Here is an 18,938-nt window from a genome sequence, read left to right on the forward strand (position 1 = left end):
GGCTAATAAACTTCAGTATTCCCTTTCTTGGGACACAAAGAAATGTTACATGTGAACTTTCTAAGGACTGTGAACATACATTTAAGTTTACAATATTAACATTTGTGTTAGTCAATAGTTTGATGCATAACTGTGAATTTTAAATAAGTGGGATTCAGAGGACCCTGAAAAAATTCAAATCCTTTAGATTATTTATAATTCTAACATGATATACCACTGACTGAAATGAAAGCAGGAAAAGCTTTCATTTCATTCATTTTGGCCTGGTGCTGATTTATTTAGCCAAGACATGCCTGCAATTATTTGTTATTATTTAGATAATTTAGAAAGAACTGGACATCAGTCATTTAAAAAGTCACACTTCACTATTTGAAGCAATTTCAAGTACCTCCCTCCAAGATAATGCAGGTAACATATGCTAAATCAACATTTTTAACATTGGAAAACAAAGCAGTCAAAAGTTAGCAAATATGTGAATTAATGCTCCAGAATTAGCACCAAATTAAACATTGTCTGTGCACACCATCAGTCTTTAAATGGTAACATAATTCTGTTCTAAACTACTCTTAGTTTAAGACTCATACACTGAAAGTTTTCCAGTTATTTTCCAGTTATTGCAGTTCAGTTTTATGCATTTTCAGTTTTACATACACTCAAATTTGTGAACTTCATATCCATAAAAGTTTTTAAGTATGTCTGTCATATGTAATATAAAATTATATGCTTCATCCAATTTATCAGAGTACCTATCGTCTTTCAGTATAGCAAAACTTTCCTGTTAAAGTGAGATCTATTAATATGTGATTGTTTGCTTTTTAAAATCTCTCTTAGCTAAAAGAACAAACAAAATCAGCCTTCTTCTCTAAATGCCCACGTTTCACACACTGGTATACTTCATAAGCACAAAGATGTCTTCAATTCTATTTTTCCCAGGCCTTTAAAATGTTCTTAATTATTTTTCATGTTCAGCATATAATTGGAGTGTATGTGTACCAGATGATGCTGCTGCAATGCTGCTTCCCAGTCCAGTGAGTAACAGGTCAGCAAAGTTGACAGCAGTAAAACAAAGGGCAGAGGACACTGGGATATGCAGTCAGGGATTTTAGTGGCACACAAAGATGTTGGTCAATCTTTGAAAGTTGACCAAAACGTTGCATTAAGCCTTAATTTCAGTGTTGTATACTCTCTGTGTCCCATCCCGCTAGAAAAGAGGCAGTTGGGGAAGATTCTTTTATATAGATTTCTCAGATGAGAATAAAGTGTAAACCCAGCAGTACAATATCTGAGATCCATTTACTGATAAAGAAGGGTAAGTGTTCTTACAAAAGAGGGATAGGAAAAGAAGCAGAGAGAGATAAAGACAGGTGGAGAAAGAAACAGAAGTCAGGGATAGTGTTACCACAAGAAACCTGGTGCTCTGTAAGGTAATTAACCTGCCAAACCTCCCCATATTTATATTTTGACCATCATCCACCACACCATAGGGGCTGTACCTGCTTGACCTGCTTGATCACAGTGCATGTTTCCCCGCAATGGATCACCTTGGAAATAGTGTCCATGTTAAATCCACCCCATAGTTAAGCCACAAGCCCATCTGTATGTTACATCTCTTCCCTGATGGCCTGAGGTATCATGTGCCCACCAACCAGAAATCATTCACCCTTATGCTGCCAGTCCAGATCCACCTGAGACATTTTATTCTTGACAGCCCAATACACCTGTCCATTCTTGAAATGCTCTTCAGTAGCCCAAATCCTGGATACATGTGCATCTACTCGATGTACTTTTACAGCCAACTTCTCTACCTGGGTGGTGATTTCTTGCCACAATTCATCAGCGTGGTCTAGCCATCCCCACAGAACATTTGCTACCACCCATCAGACAGTGTAGAGATAGAGCACTGGCCATTTCTCTCATTCAGCGATATCTAAAGCCAGCTAGATGTCCTTCAGCTCTGCAACCTCACTTGATGCACCTTGTTGCTCCATAGCTTCTGTGACTTGCCACATAGAACACCATACAGCAGTTTTTTATTTTCCATGTAGCCCTACAACATGGCAGGAACCATCAATAAAAAGAGTGTATTGCTTTTCTTTTCCTAGTATCTGCTTATATGGAGGGGCTATCTCAGCACATGTGACCTTCTCCTCCTATAATGATGATGATAGTCTGAAATTTTCATTAACTTCAGGCCAGTTCATGATGATGTCAAAGATCATGGATAAATGGGGTTTCCTGTTTGAGCTCACTGTGTGGATGGTGCGATCAACTTACTCTACATAACATCAGTGGCACGATGCGTGGAAGGGTCTTTTCCCTTGTATGTCCTACCCAGCACTGACAGGGTACAGGAGGAGCTGTGCTTTGTTGCCAAATATTTCTGAAACAGATTGAACTCCTTCAGCAGCTGCCAGGATCTTTTTCAGTTTTCTGTATACCCAATTCTAGAACTCCAGGGTTCATCCTCTCATCTCCTCAGTTATTATTCCAGAGACTCCAGGAAGGACCATTCTCCCCACCTGTAGTGTAGAGCCATTTTTTCACATCTGTGCTGTCCTGACTGGCCCCAGGCCTATCACGTCAGCGTTCTCCTGTTTGACTTGTTTAAAAGCTTGTCATTTAAAATCATGCTTTTTCTGGGTCACATGACAAAGACGGTTTACAATCTGACTGTATTCTAGAATGTATGTATGTATGTATGTATGTATCTTCCAGAAACCCACAACACTTAGGAAAATCTGTGTTTCCTTCTTGGTGGTTGGTGAGGACACAGCTGGTACTTTATTGACCATTTTGGAATCTGATGTCTCCATCTAGCATTTTACTCCTACAAACTCAATTTCCTGGACACGTCCCTTGACCTTGCTATGGTTTATGGCAAAATTATTCAGAAAGATTTCTATTGTTTTCTATTTCAGAAGGATTTCTACCTCAAAATCTTTCTCCTCTGTATTGTCCCACACAATTACATCTTCAATGTATTGCAAGTACTCTGGACTCTCAGCCTTTTCCAGACCAGTCTGGATCAGTCCAATGCAAATAGTGAGCCTGGATTTCCACCCCTGAGGCAGTTGGTTCTGGGTATATTGGATGCAATACAAAAAAAAAAAAAAGCTGTGGCCTGCACTCTGCTGCTGAAGACATGGAGAAAAGCACAGTTGCTACATTGATGGTGTAGCTTTTCTGCCTTGGACTCCAGTCCATACTGAAGTGCCATCATGTCTGGCACAGAAGCATTCAGTGTGGGTGTGACTTCCTTCAGAGCACAGTAGTCCGCTGTCAGTCTCCACTCTTCACTGGATACACACTAGCCACCCAGGGCTATTAAAGGGTGAGAGAGTCTTGCTGGCCACTCACTGGGTCTCTCAGTTCAGGACTCACCTCATGGATGGGGGGTCACAGAGTCCTGACTGGTGTGGTGTTATCCATGGTGCACTGCTGTTGTAGTGATGGTTTTTTTCTACCTTCAGCAGTCACGCAGCAGAAAAGTCTTCTGAGAGACCTCTGTCCCTACTGCTCTCCCAAAAACCTACTTTTTGGGTCCCTGAAATACCCTCTTCTGATTAATCTATGCAAGTATTCATGGTACCTCTGGGCCAGTCACAATGGGGTGTATTTGTCATTCATTCCCAGTCAGGGTCACTTCACCTTCCACTACCATCAGCTGTCCAGTTCCCCCTGTCACCTCAGAAATAGAGATGGATTCTGCCCCCACATATCTTGATATCAGGGTACATCATGTGCTGGTGTCAACTAAATCTTGATCGTCCTGTGAAACTGTCATGCTGGGCCATTGGATCCACACAGTCCAGTAGATGTGATTGTCCTTGTTCTCTACCTGGAGGAAGGGCCACCCCCCTAATTATAGTCACAGTATTCATTGCTATTTCTTGTAAATACGAACTGGAGATCTTTTCAAGAGGATTAGAAGTAACACCAAACCTTCTATTCTGTCTGAGGACTTACTCAGTTGAAACTGGAACTGCTCTTACCCTTGAGTTTCCTCTGATGTTTGCTCTTCCTCTCAACCCACATACCTATGCTGCCAGCATGGATGTGGGTTTTCCATCCCACTTCCTCTCTGTGGTCACACAGCAAAAACAACAGGTTAACTTGTACTTTGTACCCTCTCTCTTGAGCAGAGGGGTACCTGCTCCCAATAGCAGAGACTCTGGTCCATACTGGAGGGGCAAAGGGTATTTCCTCTCTAATCTGCTGAAGTCTTTTGAGTCTGTCCACAGTATTAGACAGTCTTTCCACAGAGAGGGTACAGGTCAGCAGGGAGGATAAAAAGATGATCATCATATTGCTGTAGCTAGGTCATTAAGCACTATATTTGCTCTCCTCTCATGGACATCCATGCCAATGAGTTGGTATAGGATGATCATGTGCTCCATACAAACTTCTGCCACATGGATGGTGCACACTGAACCTCATGCAGATCTACAGGGGATTGCACATTATTTGAATCGCTAGACATTACCTCCAGCACACCCAGCTCTCTCAGGCACTGGGAACCTTTCTCCATGGTGTCCCAATCTGAGAGAGTACCTTTGTCTCACACTTGACAGGAGTTATCTCCAAAGGCTGAGAACTTCTGCCCTCTTCCCAATCCTCTTGTCAATGACCACTGCTTGGCCTCATGACCATCCAGTTTCATATCATGGGCTGTAATTTTGCAGTATTGGAGCAGCCAGGTCAGCAGTGGCTCACCCAGCTGGTGGTGAAATCTCTTTGCAGATCTCACAGTTCACCCAGGGATATGGATTAGTGATTATCTCTGGCCCTGCCTCTTCCTCCTGTTGTGAGGGTCCTGCTTCCTCTTCATCCCTTAGCAAGGAAACTGATTTGGCTTTGGATTTCTTCTTCTTTATAGGGGCAAATTCTACTGGCACAGGGCTGTTGCTGTGGTTTCAGTGCCTGTACTGCCTGTTTTTCTGCTTTCCTCCTCTTCCCTCTGAGGGTGCTGTCTAGTATCACACAGTGTCCAATAAACAGTAGCCAGGGTCCAGGCACATTGTAGAACTTCTCTCCTCTCTAGAACTGCAACATCATTTTTATTTCAAGTATTCTGCAACTTTAGCAGGGTCCTGTAGTTATTCAGGGGTGCACAGAAATCCCTCCAACAAGAGACAATACCACACAACTCCCTCTGCCCCAATTTCTTGACTGGAAGAAACCCCTTCTCCCCAGAAAATAATCCTTTCTCACAGGCAGGAAGTGATATAGAATAACATCCAGGTGTTGGCCATGACCACTCCCAGCTACTGCCCAGTTCTGTCCTACTCAGAACCAGAGCGTTTTTGGTTTGGTTTGGTTTGGTTTGCTTTCTCCACAAATTAAAAAAAATAAATCCTTTTAACTGCATGTTGTACCACAGAAGTACCAAGTTTAAGACATGAAGTTTTGCTCTGGTAGTACCTTGTTTGCCTACAGTGACTGCAAGCTATCAATGAACAACTCTGCGCATCTGCTGAAGTGGAAAGAGCAAAAAAACTTACTTTGCGTAATAACCTACAAAGAGGCAATCAGGCTCTTGTTTCAAGTATTTTCCTTTTATTAATTTAAGCACAAATTTTGTACAGCTTTGTGAAGTAAAAACCTGTAAATAAAAGACAAATTACAGCAATTTCACAACCATAAGGTGCACCGGACTATAAGGCGCACCCCCCGGGAGTCGGCAAAATTCGCAACTTTGTAGATCAGACAAGACACACTGGGCTATAGAGCGCACTCTTTTTTGGCAGGGAGTCTCCGCCCCCAACTCCCTCCGCACGGTTTCTGGCCAAGGCGCCGCCTCAACCTGGCAGCCATTGGCCCCCGGGACCACCTGTACCCGGCAGGAGGGGTGCCTCGGGCCCCTAGGCCTGCCTGTACCCGGTGGGGCCGGGGCATGCTTGCCACCCCTCCATGCCGCCTCTCTGGGGCTGGGCTATGGCCACCGCTCCTCCATGGCCCCTCCACGAGGCCGGAGCATGCCTGGAAAGGGGCCGTCCCACCTGCACAGGGCCGGGGCGTGCCTCTGGAGGGGCCATCCTGCCTCCACGGGGTCAGGGTGTGCCTCAGGAGGGACCGTCCTGCCTCCATGGGGCTGGGGCATGCCTCTGGAGGGACCGTCCTGCCTGCACGGGGCCGGGGGTGCCTGCCACCGCTCCGCCCCGCCTCCACCTGGCAACCATGGCCCTGCCAGCTCCCCCCGTGGCTTGCAGCTCTCACTTCCGGATAGGCAAATTTCTGAACTTTGTCCATCAGATAAGGCGCACCGGACTATAAGGCGCACTTCCGGGTTCGGGGGAAAATTTTAGTCAAAAGGGTGTGCCTTGTAGTCGTGAAATTACTGTAGTTCCTAGCAAGAGTCCATTCCAAAGAAAAAATGTCAGGTCCCCTCTAGGCTTCCATGTCGTGACACTGGGGGAGAGAGGTCCCTACAAAGCAGAATGGGAGCTAGGCTTACCTTCCAAAAGTGCATCCTTCCCCAGAAATCTGTATAGGCGAGAGTATCTTCAAAGGGAAAGAAGACATTTGTTTTCTTTTCTGCAGGGGAGCATATGTGCACTCTTTTCTGCAGTGTTTTCATGAAAACGGCAGAAATTTTTGCTAATTGTAGTTCCAAATTTTTCTGTTACCCACTGGAAGCCTTCAAGTCTGCAGCCCCCCTCTCCCTCTTCTATCTCTTGACCAGTCTGTCTAGGATCTTCTACTGCACTGAGCTCCAGCTGCAAGAGGATCAATGCTCTAATTGATTAGATACACTATCCCCTCTTCCTTCATCTGAACAACCTCGTGTCTACCAGAGCATCATCTTAGCAAATATGCATCATGTGTTTGAGTCCACCCATACTAAAAAGAAAGTAAAACTGCAGTTTCCTGTCTAGGGCAAGTGCCATGCCACTGCACTTAAACCAAGGAGCTGCAGCAGAGGAAATTTCAGGTCATCTGAGCCATGGTTGTCACAGTCACAGCTCTGCATGTCTGGACTTGCCCTCCAGCAGCCTTGCTGAAGCCACTCTCCATCCCCTGCTGGTAGAGGTCAACTTCTCCCAAGTGTTCAGGTCTTTACTGACACCTCTCTTAGTTATTGCCTCTACTAACAGTGTAAGACTTCTTTCTGAGGGGGAAATATGAACCCCAAACATTTCTACAGTTTATGAGAAATTGAAGGTGTTTTATCAGTCCTTATGGAAACACGGTCTTCATTTTAGAAAAACTGCAAGGTAAGATTGACTTTCCCATCTGTTTCCTTTGATGAGTGGGAAGCTTTGATGTCACCTGCTCATCTTCCTGACCCCTCATAGTGTTTTAGCTGTGGGTTTGAGTTGTAGGATACTTTCAGCTCTACTCTGAACATAAAACATCCAAGTTTTTAAAGCCATATCCTTCTTCCATCAGTCAAAAGACACTTGATTTTTGAAAACCTGATACACATCCCTACCCTCCAGCAAATCAACTGCACCACTCAGCTTGGTGTCATGTGCAAGTATGTCGAGAATAGGTTCAATCCCACTATGTTGCTGATAGTGACATTGAATAGTATTGGTCCTGGGACAGACCCTTCAACCACACCACTTACTACTGCTCCTTATTTCAACATAGAGCTGTTTGTTGGCTGCAACACTTTGGGTGCAGCCATCTAGCCGATTCCTTAAGCATCAAATAGCGCACCAGTCAGACTTCCTCCGTTTTAATGTCACAGGCCTTACAAAAATGCTTGTCAACCTGACCTGTGCCCTCTGGCTTAAGTCGTGTAGTTAGGGGTTAAGACTGAAACTTTATTTCCTCATATAAGAGCAGAGTCTATTATAAGGAGTCTACACATATTGTATGTCTGTAGTTCTTTCACGGCCAAATGTCTGCCTTTGATATCAGGCTGAATAGGGCTGAAATTAGGAGAAAAGCTGTCAACTGCATTTCGTCACTGAATGTCTGGACTAAGAAATTAGTTTTAAAACACATTGATTGTAAATAACATCAGAGTTTACATATTTCTTACAGTTGAGATGAGAGAATTTGAGATACGTGGCCTTGTCTTGTTGCATGACTGTGTAATGTAAGGGGAACGGTTACTAATGGTCCAGTACCTGCCTCTGGAACACAAAGGAACTGAAGTTTCAGAATGGGAACTGGGGTTTCTGAAAGCTCAGGGCTTCTCATTTAGCTGCAGTAATGTATGTCTCAAGTCTTCAACTGTGTATTCAAACTAGATAGAAGGTTTAACATTCCGGTTGAGATTGAGAACACCCAAGAAACTCTTTTCTTCCCTTGCACCATCATGCATTTTTTGTACTGTACACTAGTCATTTAAATTAGCACTCACAAAAATCATGAGCTAATGAACTTGTCTGAGACAAGGCAGCTGGCAGATGCTCTATAAAGCTCTTCACAAAAACTCCATCTCATTCCTCCTCCAGCCGTGTACTGCCGTGTTACAGCCATTACTGTTACAGCCATTATGTCAACCACACACAGTGTTGGCAGCTCTGGGACAGTACACTTCCAGTGCTCAATTCTCTGTATCTTCAATAATACATGAGGCCAATTTCGTACTACTGAATGGCAGGTGCAAATTCCCTGCATCATGCAGGCAGTGTGATTCTCTTTTGACTCTCCCTTTGCTTTATCAGAACTTTGCTTTATCACAACTTCTAAAAGGTAAACATAAACCTTGGCTTTAAACTTCCTGACATTTGACAGCTTTAACACCAAGTGATGAAAGTTTCAGCTAATTAAAAAATCACTTTTTTTTCAAATGCCACTCTTTGTTATGAAACTGTCTGCTCAAACTGCAGCCTACATATTATCCTGCAGAGAAGGAACCCAAACTGCAAAAATCATTGTGCTGTATTTAATTATGAATCAGAGGATTTTTAAAGAACAGTAAATTGCATAGTGAAAACCCATTTTTCGTGAGGAGAATGCATTAAAACAATCCTCTTCAACCCCAAGCAACCCATACTTGCTACAATTGCTAATTTTAGACACAAACATCATGAACTACATGTTTTGGCATGCATTTATGTTAATTGTTTTTCCCCCAGATCAAATACCTACTCTGACTTGATGCAAGTCACACAGAGGTCCAAACCCTTTAACTGGAGCAGAGCAAAACTGCAAGTTCAGATGTTTCAGAAGCCAGTAACCAACAGAAAGAGGCACGCATATTGCAGGAACGGTTCTACAACTTCCAGAAATTTCTTTTCCTTTAAACTTGGATTTTAATTTCCTCGACTATCTGCACTATCATGGAGAACAACTTCAAAATATGTCACTACCAGGAAGTGAGGAGTTAACAAAGTCTGAATGTGTGAGGAGATTGGTCTAGATGGGAGTCCCTGCAGGTCCAAGAAAAGTAGAGCTGATAAAGACAGTTACAAATGACTGCTTAGTGCAGCAGTGAGAAACCAAACATTGAGCTTCAGGGGTAGGAGGTGTGTGAAGGAAACCTGAAGTGCTGACATGAAACCAGTAGTTGAAGCTTTGTGACCATATTGTCAAGGAGTTATATCTATAAAAATGTGAATTAGTCAAAGAACGTGGATGAGGAAAAGCAGTCTATTAAAAGAACAAACAGGGAGAAGGAGCAGGAGAGGATGACATGGCAAACAGTTTCTAGCTGAGGTTTAATTGCTAGTGGAAATGAAGAGGTTGGTAGAGACTGCAGGCCGAATGGGTGTAGGTGTAGGGCCAACTCCATGTTTGAAGTTGGGAAGAGATGGGGAATGGGGTGGCTGTTGGAATTGTATGAATGTACAGTAATTTCATGATTACTAGCTGCACGGATTATAAGCTGCATCTCCGGGTGTTGGCAAACATTTCGTTCTTTGTCCATGCATAAACTGCACCCTATTATAAGCTGCTCTGTCATTCGCAGCGAGCACCCGCGTGCAACAAAGTTGCCAAATAGTAACAGAATCGCAGGATGGCGGGGGTTACTGGCTCAGCTCGGGCCATGAGGGCTCAGGGCTGCCGATGGGGCCAGGTGGCCCAGCTCAGAGCTGCTGCTCAGCGGGGCCGCTCGGGGCTGGTCACTGCTGCCGCTGGGCTCGCTTGCCCCAACCCGGCGCTGCCCTGCAGTGGCAGGGGTCAGAGAGCCCGCTGGCACCCACAGCGGTGGTGGGAGGCAGGGATGGAGCCCACTGGCACCCACGGTGGCGGCAGCAGGAGGGGACGGGAGCCCCCCACCTCCCCCCGAGCCGTGGGGCCAGCAGGAGAGAGCCCCCTTCTCTCCTCTGGGCTGCGCTGCCTGAAGGAGGGAGAACCCTGCCTTCCCCACCCCCCACGCTACCTGCACGGAGCCTGGCTCCACCCACTGCGCAACAGAGTAACCAATGTGTAACAATCGGGTAAAGCTGGATTTTACTGGCAGGTTGCTCGACTTGGCACCTCGGTTTGCAGTTCCGGGGTTGGAAATTTCAGAAAATTATTCACATATTAGCCGCTCCTGAGTGTAAGCTGCATTTCTGGTGTGGGAGCAAAATTTCAGTCAAAACGGTGCGGCTTGTAATCGTGAAATTACTGTAACTGTGGTTTTGAGCTATGGTCTCTATAAATGTGTCAGGCGAAAGTTCGTATCTGCATTGCGAAGAGAAAACACAAAAAGGCTGCTTCCAGCATTATAATGCGCTATAATTCTACCCCGACTCTTTTCCAATCTTGTCTTCCCAAAACTGTTCTCTGCCTCAGCAAAGCACAGTGACTGAACTTTCTTCTAAGTAAGAAAGATACTTCTAAAAACACAATGCAGAAAGGCTTGTCTTTTACACAAATCCCAGTCCTTATAAAAAGAAATCCTGCAGGAATTGAAGATTGAAATTAATAGTTACCCAATTTCTCAGTAAATCTTTCATTTAAGCAATCCAGGTCCTTCCCCATTTCTTCTTCCCCTTCCCCAACAGATGTGTTCAACCTGAAGAATATAAACACTGCAGGAAAGGACTTGCTTTAGTCTCCAGATACATTTCTTCTGATCAAGCCATTATCTCCTGACTGTAAACAACAGACTCCTCCGGATACAAGTATCAGGAACTTGTTTGTTGAGCTGGTTACACATCCCAGGGTGAGAATTCAATGGGGAAGGAAAATATTTTTCTTTTTTTTCACCATATTTTTTCAAGAGGCAGCAAAAACTCCTTTTGTGAGTGTAACTCAAGGATAGACATGCCCAGCAGTCTGGTTCTGAGATCTAAATTTTTGCAAGTGAGAGAAATGGTCAGTGCACGACACTGCAAATCAGCAAGGTCATTCCTATAATGTGGCAAAAATACCACTGGAAAAGAGATTTTTTTGCTGAGTACCCAGCTCAACAAAAAGCCAATACCTTTGCTGTAACTGTTCAGTAGAAGGTGGTAGAAGCTTGGAGCAGACTGGGAGTTGAGGTGGAGATGCAAGTGGGTGAGTGTCAACTGGAGAGTTTCTGCCACAAAGCACTTGATCTGTGTTAAACCACAAGTGAGGTAAACCACAGTTTGGGATCTCTGGTTGCTGAGCAGAGGGCTGTAAAGCTTTTCCTTATGTTTTGTGTAATATACGTGCAGGTGTAATCTAACAGTGATGAAAGAGACAAATTTTCCTTTACCTCTTTCACGTCATGCTCCTGGATTATCTTCACATTAAATACCTTAGTATCATGCAGTGCACTTGCTGGCAGGTCTTCCCCTTGTTGGTAAAGCCTTATGCTGTCAGGGACCAAATTAGCTAATAGACTATATGCAGACTGCTTAATTACTGTTTAATTATTCCACTCTTGGTTTAATAGCAATAGAAAAAAAAAATGGGGGTTATTGCACTTGGATTTAACATACTAAGTTATAATTCAGCAACAGTTAAAAGCTCATTGCTATTATGAAAAATACTTAGGTGTTCCTACAAAGAGGAAAAGCTTTAAAATCAGGGTAAGCAAGCTCTGTACTATGAGTTATCAGCAGAAATAACAAAAAACAAAAGCCTCTCGATTGATCAGCCTTAGTGGATTCTGTGTACTCTGACACTCAATCTAAATATCAACTCCAACTAAACTAATGATTTTCTATGAACCCACGTAAAGTTAAATTTCATTTTCTGAGAACAGAAACAATTTTATGATTGTGAGATGTCTTATTCTTTTTTGATTGCTTATGAACAGACAAGTTGCTTTTGGAATAAAGCCTCCCAAACCCAACAGGTTTTAAATGGACTTCAGAATCAGTCCAGGAAAGGAAGATATGTTGGAATATTTATGGCATAAAGCAGGATTGACTCTTTGCAGAGGCCACCGACACAAAGCAGCATAGACAAATTGCAAATAGTGAAAACGTGTTCACTCACTAACTATTTTAAATTATTATTTTAAATTGTCTTGTTGTCACAAAAGAATGATATTTAATCAATAAGCATTCTCAACCTTGTCTCTGTGTGTCATATTTTCAGTGAGATCAATTTTTAATGATTGAGGCATTTAAAAGGAGTTCACAATTTTTTAACAAACAGATGTTTTTGTCCCCCTGCTCCCTCCCCCGACATGTTAGGGAACTTAAAATACTAAAATCTTGCACAAAGAAATACAATGTTTTCATTCACTTGCCTATGGAAAAATGACAACACAGGATTTCAAAGACAGAGGCTTCAGAATATCTAAGAGTGATGCTTAGAAGTATGTTTAATGCAGGAAACTTGCATAACCAGCTCAGATATTACCACCAAAGTAGACATTTGAAATCGTGTACAAAAAAAGACAACAAGAAATCACACTCAGGCTGGTGGGCAGCATTAAGAAGGTACAAGGCTTGCACTGTATTAAAGAAATGTGCAAAATTGACAACAGGCAACAAACATTCACATCTTGTTGACAAATTTGGTTTTTTTTTTTAAATTAAATAGGCTGACAAGTGCTTCTGATTTCACCAATAATATGTTGCTCTTCAGGAAGGATACAGCCAAAAGGTTACACAAGCTGCAAAATTAAACTCTTTCAAAGTCGTGATGTAACAAGAGCTTGTTTAGGTCCAAGGCTTTTTACAGACCATTCATTTGATTAGCATTCTTTTAAACATACAAACAGAAGGATCAAAGTAACTGTCACATAAGGACTTGGCTATCATCTTATTTGCAAAATAAAGAAATCCAGGATGATCCTTCATGAGCAATGCAGCTAACACATATTTCTTTGGACAAATACATACTCACATGTTCCTGCAAAGTATTTCTAAACAGACTTTTCAAAAAGTATTTTTAGAGTAGTGCAATATAACTTTATCTGCAACTGCAACCAGTGAGAGGTAATCCAGAGAGGACCACAGCCCCCCTTGAGGATGCAGTCCTGTCACTCTCCCCTGGGTAAAAAATCCCCTTTAATGTCACTGGGAATTATAATGAGGAGCTGTACACAGGTAGTCCCTCAGGAATGAGTCTCTGCTCACTGTTTGGGGAGCTGAGTGTGGAAGTCTGCATGCAGCTACCAGAATATCCCCAAGTACTCATTACGCAGTGGCCACTAAGACATTTGAAATGTAAATATTTCTCAGCTATGTTCCATGTAATTTATAAGATAATGCAGTTTCCATGCAGTAGGGAAAGACCATATCAGAAGAACTGACATTATTAACTAAGGAAAAAACCCTGGTATATCAGTTTTACCACAACTGCATTTTTTTCCTCTACACAGAATTTTACATTATTGGTAACAGGTGATGTTATACCATAAAGCATATTAATATGGGCTTGTGATTTGAATGAAAAAACTTTTCTGCAAGATATCCATATTAAAATAGTTATGTGCACAAAAAGTGCTTACAGCATGACACCCAAAGCAGTAGGGAGTTAGTTTGACCTATTAGAGCTAAGCTATGTAGTACAAATAAAGACTACAGGTACATGTAGAAAAATATGATAGGCAATCAGTTACAAACCTGGCAGTACTTTGATTCAGAGATTTTTTAGGTCTTACAATGGAATGATAAAGGCAGTAGGAACTGCTTTTGGGAGCCCCAGAAAGAGATTTGCACTTAGTGTTTCTCACTGTCTTATAAGCAGCCCTACCAAATAGAAAAATGTTGCACCAGGAGACAACATCAGGGTCTGAAATTTAAAAAAATTTGCTCAAACTTAGGTGCAGTAGGCTCCACTACATTGTATTTCTCTTGCAACCTATAAAACATAGAAAATTGTAATGATGACTGACTGCATAAAAATATTAATGCTCACAAATAAAATCTGGGAAATTTCTGAGTCAAATTTAAAGTTAAACATTTTGTAGGTTTAGTTGGCATGATTTGACTATCTCACATGTATTTGACCACCAAGTAGCACAATATATTATCAATTATAGATGCTTATTTAATGTGTTACATTGTTTTCAACAAAGCTTTAAAATGGCAAAAATCCTACTTGCAACAAATGTCTTTACAATGAGAATGAGATTTTTCATGAGAAACATCTTTTAATACTGTTACAAAATCTCCCCGCTAGATAAAAAGGCAAGATAAACAAAAAGCTTAGAGAAAGGAAATGCTTTTAGGCTTGGTCTTTTATCTTCCCCTGGCAGATGCTGATCTCCTCCAAACATGAAGTTGACTAGACGGGATTGGTTTTTTTCCTCTTGCTAGGGCTGTGAGTAGGATCTTGTTTCAGTTCATGGTATTGCATCTGTTTAAACACAAAGTTCAGAAAGAAAGTTCTCAGGTGGCACTTGTTAGAAAAGAAAGAAAGATTTCTTTTTTTTTTCTACCTGGGGAATAAAAAGCTAAAAAAAGAGAAGACTTTCCCCCTAAAAAGGACACAGGATTTGCAGATGTGATTTACCAACAACAGAATGACAGATCTAGAATAAGGAAAACTAACACCAGGAAAATCTTACTAGGAAATAACACTACATGCTGAGGTAAACTTAGAAAAGACTAATTTTTTTGCTTTCTCCTTGAGCTCTAGCAGACAATAAATGTTATCATCTTGACCACACTGGAGACCATTTTTCATAATGTTTCTTAAAAACTTGGTTATTTCTAAATGCCTACCACAGAAGGTATCAGATACAGACACAGAGGGTGTTTGCGCCCATATCTCCTACTTAATATCAGCTCTGAACTGAAACTAGAATTACAGGAAGTCTATAATCTTTGTGACACTGGATGTGATTTATGTGCTTGATGCTATCTTAAATTTTGCATGCTCTCTGGGGAATGTGTACTTCATCATAAAAGCTTGTAATTCACAACCGCACTACCAGTTTTGTTGTTTTGGTTTTTTTAAAAAAGCAGTTTATGAACACACTTGAATTGTGACCACAGCAAAAGTTTTCACCCATGGAAAGGAAAGGACAAAGTGCTGTCAGAGTGCTGTCACAAGACACTGGGCAATGCTGCCTGCTTCTTCCATTATTTGACCTTCCTATTTCTCCTCTGCCTGTCCTGAGGGCCTCAGCTCTAGCATTTCACACAGCACCCTATTCTAGTCAGATTCACGTCCTGCTGATGTAGAGCACAAGCTCTAGCATCTGGTACCATCTCACAAATACTTGTCCTTCTACTGATTGCTCCTATAGATCCTCAGAGGCACAATCAATGCAGGAACTTCCTTCTCATTGGAAAAAGCTCTAGCAGCCTCCTTATGGTTTATGGACTATCCTCAGCTTGAGTGTGCAATTTCTTTCTGCTAAAGAATACAATAGTAAATCAAAATAACTGTTTTAAAAATTCTTAAAAAAGAACCCAAAAAACCCAGAGAAAAAATGTACACACCACTTGCACATCGGAAGGGACTCTGGACAGAAAGTCAAGTAGCTCGTTGTTATCAATCGCATACGGATTTCGAATCTTCTTTGTAAATTTATTGATGCCTGCAAAAATGAAAGTTCAAATGTTACTGTCATAAGATATAAGACACCCAAAGATACATATTTTTGGCAAAGTTTTAAAAGAGATTTTAGGATCAATTCTGAATCCTGACAGTACCATTGAATGAATGCATGAATTGTAAACTGGGACTCCAAAATGCAAAAGTTCTAGGGACATTTTCAAATGTCTTCAATACGTTTTTTTGGAAAGTAACAGAAACTGTGATTATTATGAGAAAGTTGGGAAAAACAGAGGCATAAAAAGTATTTAATTTCTGTAACAGAGAGACTGAATAGAAATGGGCTTAATTGGAGGACACAAGATTCATAGAAGATTCAGAAGATTCAAGGAAAGTATTTTTTATGCTAAGGACAATGAAACTTATGGGAAGCAGTGAAGTCTGCCTCATATGAAGGCTTTAGAGGAGACTTCATATGAGAAGAAGAGGGTTTTTTGCACAAACCTCTGTGTGGGAATGATAGAGATGAGTTGATTGTCATCAGAGAAGAGAGGATATGTCTACGTTAGATGTTGTGGACTTATAATGCCTATTGACAATTAGTGTTCAGAAGCACCAAGAAAAATCATCCACAAAATAATCAGAAAGCAGGCCTTTAAATTAGACTTACAGTAATTTCACGAATACAAACCACACCAATTTGACTAAGATTTTGCTCCTAAACCGGAAATGCGGCTAATAATCAGGAGCGGCTAATATGTGGATAATTTTCTGACATTTACAACCTCAGAAGTGCCTGCCAGAGTGCCGACCCGAGCAGCTGCAAAGTCGGCATTTTGCGATTGTTACAAATCGCTACTCTGTTGCACCGCAGGTGGAGCCTGGCTGCCTGCAGGCAGCACAGGGGGCGGGGAGAGAGGAGGGAGAGCTCTTTCCTTCCCTCCTCTGCCACAGCCTGGGGAAGAGACAGGGGGGCCCCGCGCCGCCATTGCCGTGGCTCTGGGAGGCGGTGGGGCACCTGCGCCGCCATTGCCACAGCCCAGGGAGGAGAGGGGGGACCCGGGCCGCCCCTGCTGCGGCCCGGGGAGGAGGGGGGGACCTGCACCACACCTGCCGTGGTTCTGGGAGGCGGCGGGGCACCTGCGCCGCCATTGCCGCGGCCTGGGGAGGCGGCGGGGGGCTCCCTCCCCGCTCGCCGTGGCTGCCATGGGAGCGGTGTGGCTCCGTCCCTGCCTGCCACCATAGGGCAGCGCCGGGCCGTGGTGACCGAGCCCAGTGGCTCCGCCGAGCGGCAGCGCCGGGCTGGGCTACCTGGCCCCGTCAGCAGCCCCTAGCGGGCCGAGCCTGCACAGCCCGAGCCGAGCCAGTAAGCCCCACCCTGCCGCCGTTCTGTTACTATTTGGCAACTTTGTTGCACGCGGGTCCTCGCTGCGAACGACAGAGCGGCTTATACTCGGGTGCGGCTTATTTATGGACAAAAACTGAAATATTTGCCAACACCCAGAGATGCGACTTATACTCAGTGCGGCTTGTATTCGTGAATTTACTGTATTTTCTTATCATTACGTCAGATTCACACACTTTGAGAACCTGGTCTGTGGGCTCTGGGAGCACATGTCTGAAACATAGACAGCAACAGTGCAAAGTTCATTGACTCTCATGTGAGTAGGAGAAAGCCAGGGAACGATTAAAAATATGCATTTCTGTATAATTTATCCAGGCTCTATCAGATGTGAGATAACACATTTTTTCTTCCACAAAGTCTTTGATGTCCAGACTTTTCAGAAAACTTTAGAAAGGACATAAAGCCTTTGGATGGGGCGTGCAAGATTCAGTGTCAACACCCACAGCCTCCCAATGCACGAATCTTCAGTTCTACAGTGTAGATAGGAGATGCTGCCCTCCCTTTATATGGTGTTGGATAGTGAGTGTTCAGAAGGAATAGCCGACATTCAAACACCTTTGTTTAAGAAGATGTTTTGCATCAGCAAATGACTGCAAAATTTAAGTGAACACCACTTCACCCATGGCTGAATTCAGATGGTATGACACATCTGATTTATCACATCTGATTAAAAAAAACACCAGTCAGCACATGAAACCTTGAGAATGGAAAAGTGCTACATAGATGAGAGAAGATACTACAGGAGAAGCAGAATACAACAAGGCAATTGGTCCTTTCCAGCAGTTTGAAAATTTTCAGATTAAAATAATTAGAGATTTTTCCTCTTAAACATCTGTAGATGTTATCAGGACTCAGCACTTCATCAAGTGGGATTAGGATGGAGAAGTATTTGCTGCTCCATCCCACCTAACACACCACATCTTCAAGAATCAGTAGTCTCCACTGGGAGACAGCCAGCCAGGAAAGGATGGAGACTTTCTTGGCAGGGCAGGCTGAAAGGGGCAGACCCTATGGATGCACTGAAGAAAGACAGCTATACTATGACACACAGTATGAAGAAATTTTCATTTAAAAACTCTGCCTCCCAAAGAACAAAATGGGCAGATGCTGCTACAGACCAGCTCAAACATTCCTATGGAAGTAAGTCAAAAAAGAGAAATCATTGGCTTCCACAGACAGGATGGATGAATAAGATGAAGAAATATACATAGGAGAGGCTAGAAACACACAGTGATGGAGAAAACAGCTAGGTGTTTGGAATACTGCCATTTTTGAAGGGACAGCTGCTTAAAGCTATGCTCAGCATGACACAGCTCTGTGAGAATTCATTTCACCCTGAGAAGGTCTGGACTGTGGGACCTGCATCTGTGCAGTGCCTATCTGGTCTCCTGTCACGATGCAAGAAAAAAAGGTTCCTAAAGAAGGGATCCACACACACTTGCTGAATAAGAAGTCATCCAAACTGAAATGCAGGAGGAAAATGTGGAGTTGAAACCTCCAATGAACTGAAGCTTGAAGTTCTATCTACATAGCCTATGTAACTGGAAGTTGGGGAGGGAAGAGATGAAGAGAGTGCAAGGTGCATTTGTAATAATTTATGCTTATGCTGTCCATCCATGATTTGGGAGACTTGGGAGCTGAGGCTCTGCCTTATGTGAAACAGAGATGTTTCTGTGGACACTTTGAGGGGTATGAGTCATGATCTTTTCGAAGAACAGTTCTGGCTTTACAGTTATGTGGATCTTGGAAGGGTATTATAATCTCAGGTTAT

The 18,938-nt window shown here is 42.8% G+C and overlaps 2 protein-coding genes across 7 annotated transcripts in view; one reads left to right on the top strand and one right to left on the bottom strand.

Annotated features, from left to right (window-relative positions):
* Positions 1-18,938, top strand: part of SLF1 (SMC5-SMC6 complex localization factor 1) — a 72,566-nt gene that overhangs the window by 37,581 nt on the left and 16,047 nt on the right. The window lies entirely within an intron of this gene.
* The window catches only part of MCTP1 (multiple C2 and transmembrane domain containing 1), a 238,027-nt gene continuing 231,702 nt past the window's right edge, over positions 12,614-18,938 (bottom strand). For all 5 annotated transcript variants that reach the window (XM_033084913.2, XM_033084915.2, XM_033084917.2 and 2 more), the window contains 2 exons: positions 15,708-15,805; positions 12,614-14,616 (listed from right to left, as the gene is read on the bottom strand). In XM_033084913.2, coding sequence (XP_032940804.1) covers positions 14,545-14,616; positions 15,708-15,805 — 170 coding nt within the window. In that variant the 3' untranslated portion in view covers positions 12,614-14,544. The remainder of the gene's footprint in view (positions 14,617-15,707; positions 15,806-18,938) is intronic.

This window comes from Catharus ustulatus, chromosome Z (genome assembly GCF_009819885.2).
Source record: "Catharus ustulatus isolate bCatUst1 chromosome Z, bCatUst1.pri.v2, whole genome shotgun sequence".
In the NCBI taxonomy this organism is placed as follows: domain Eukaryota; kingdom Metazoa; phylum Chordata; class Aves; order Passeriformes; family Turdidae; genus Catharus; species Catharus ustulatus.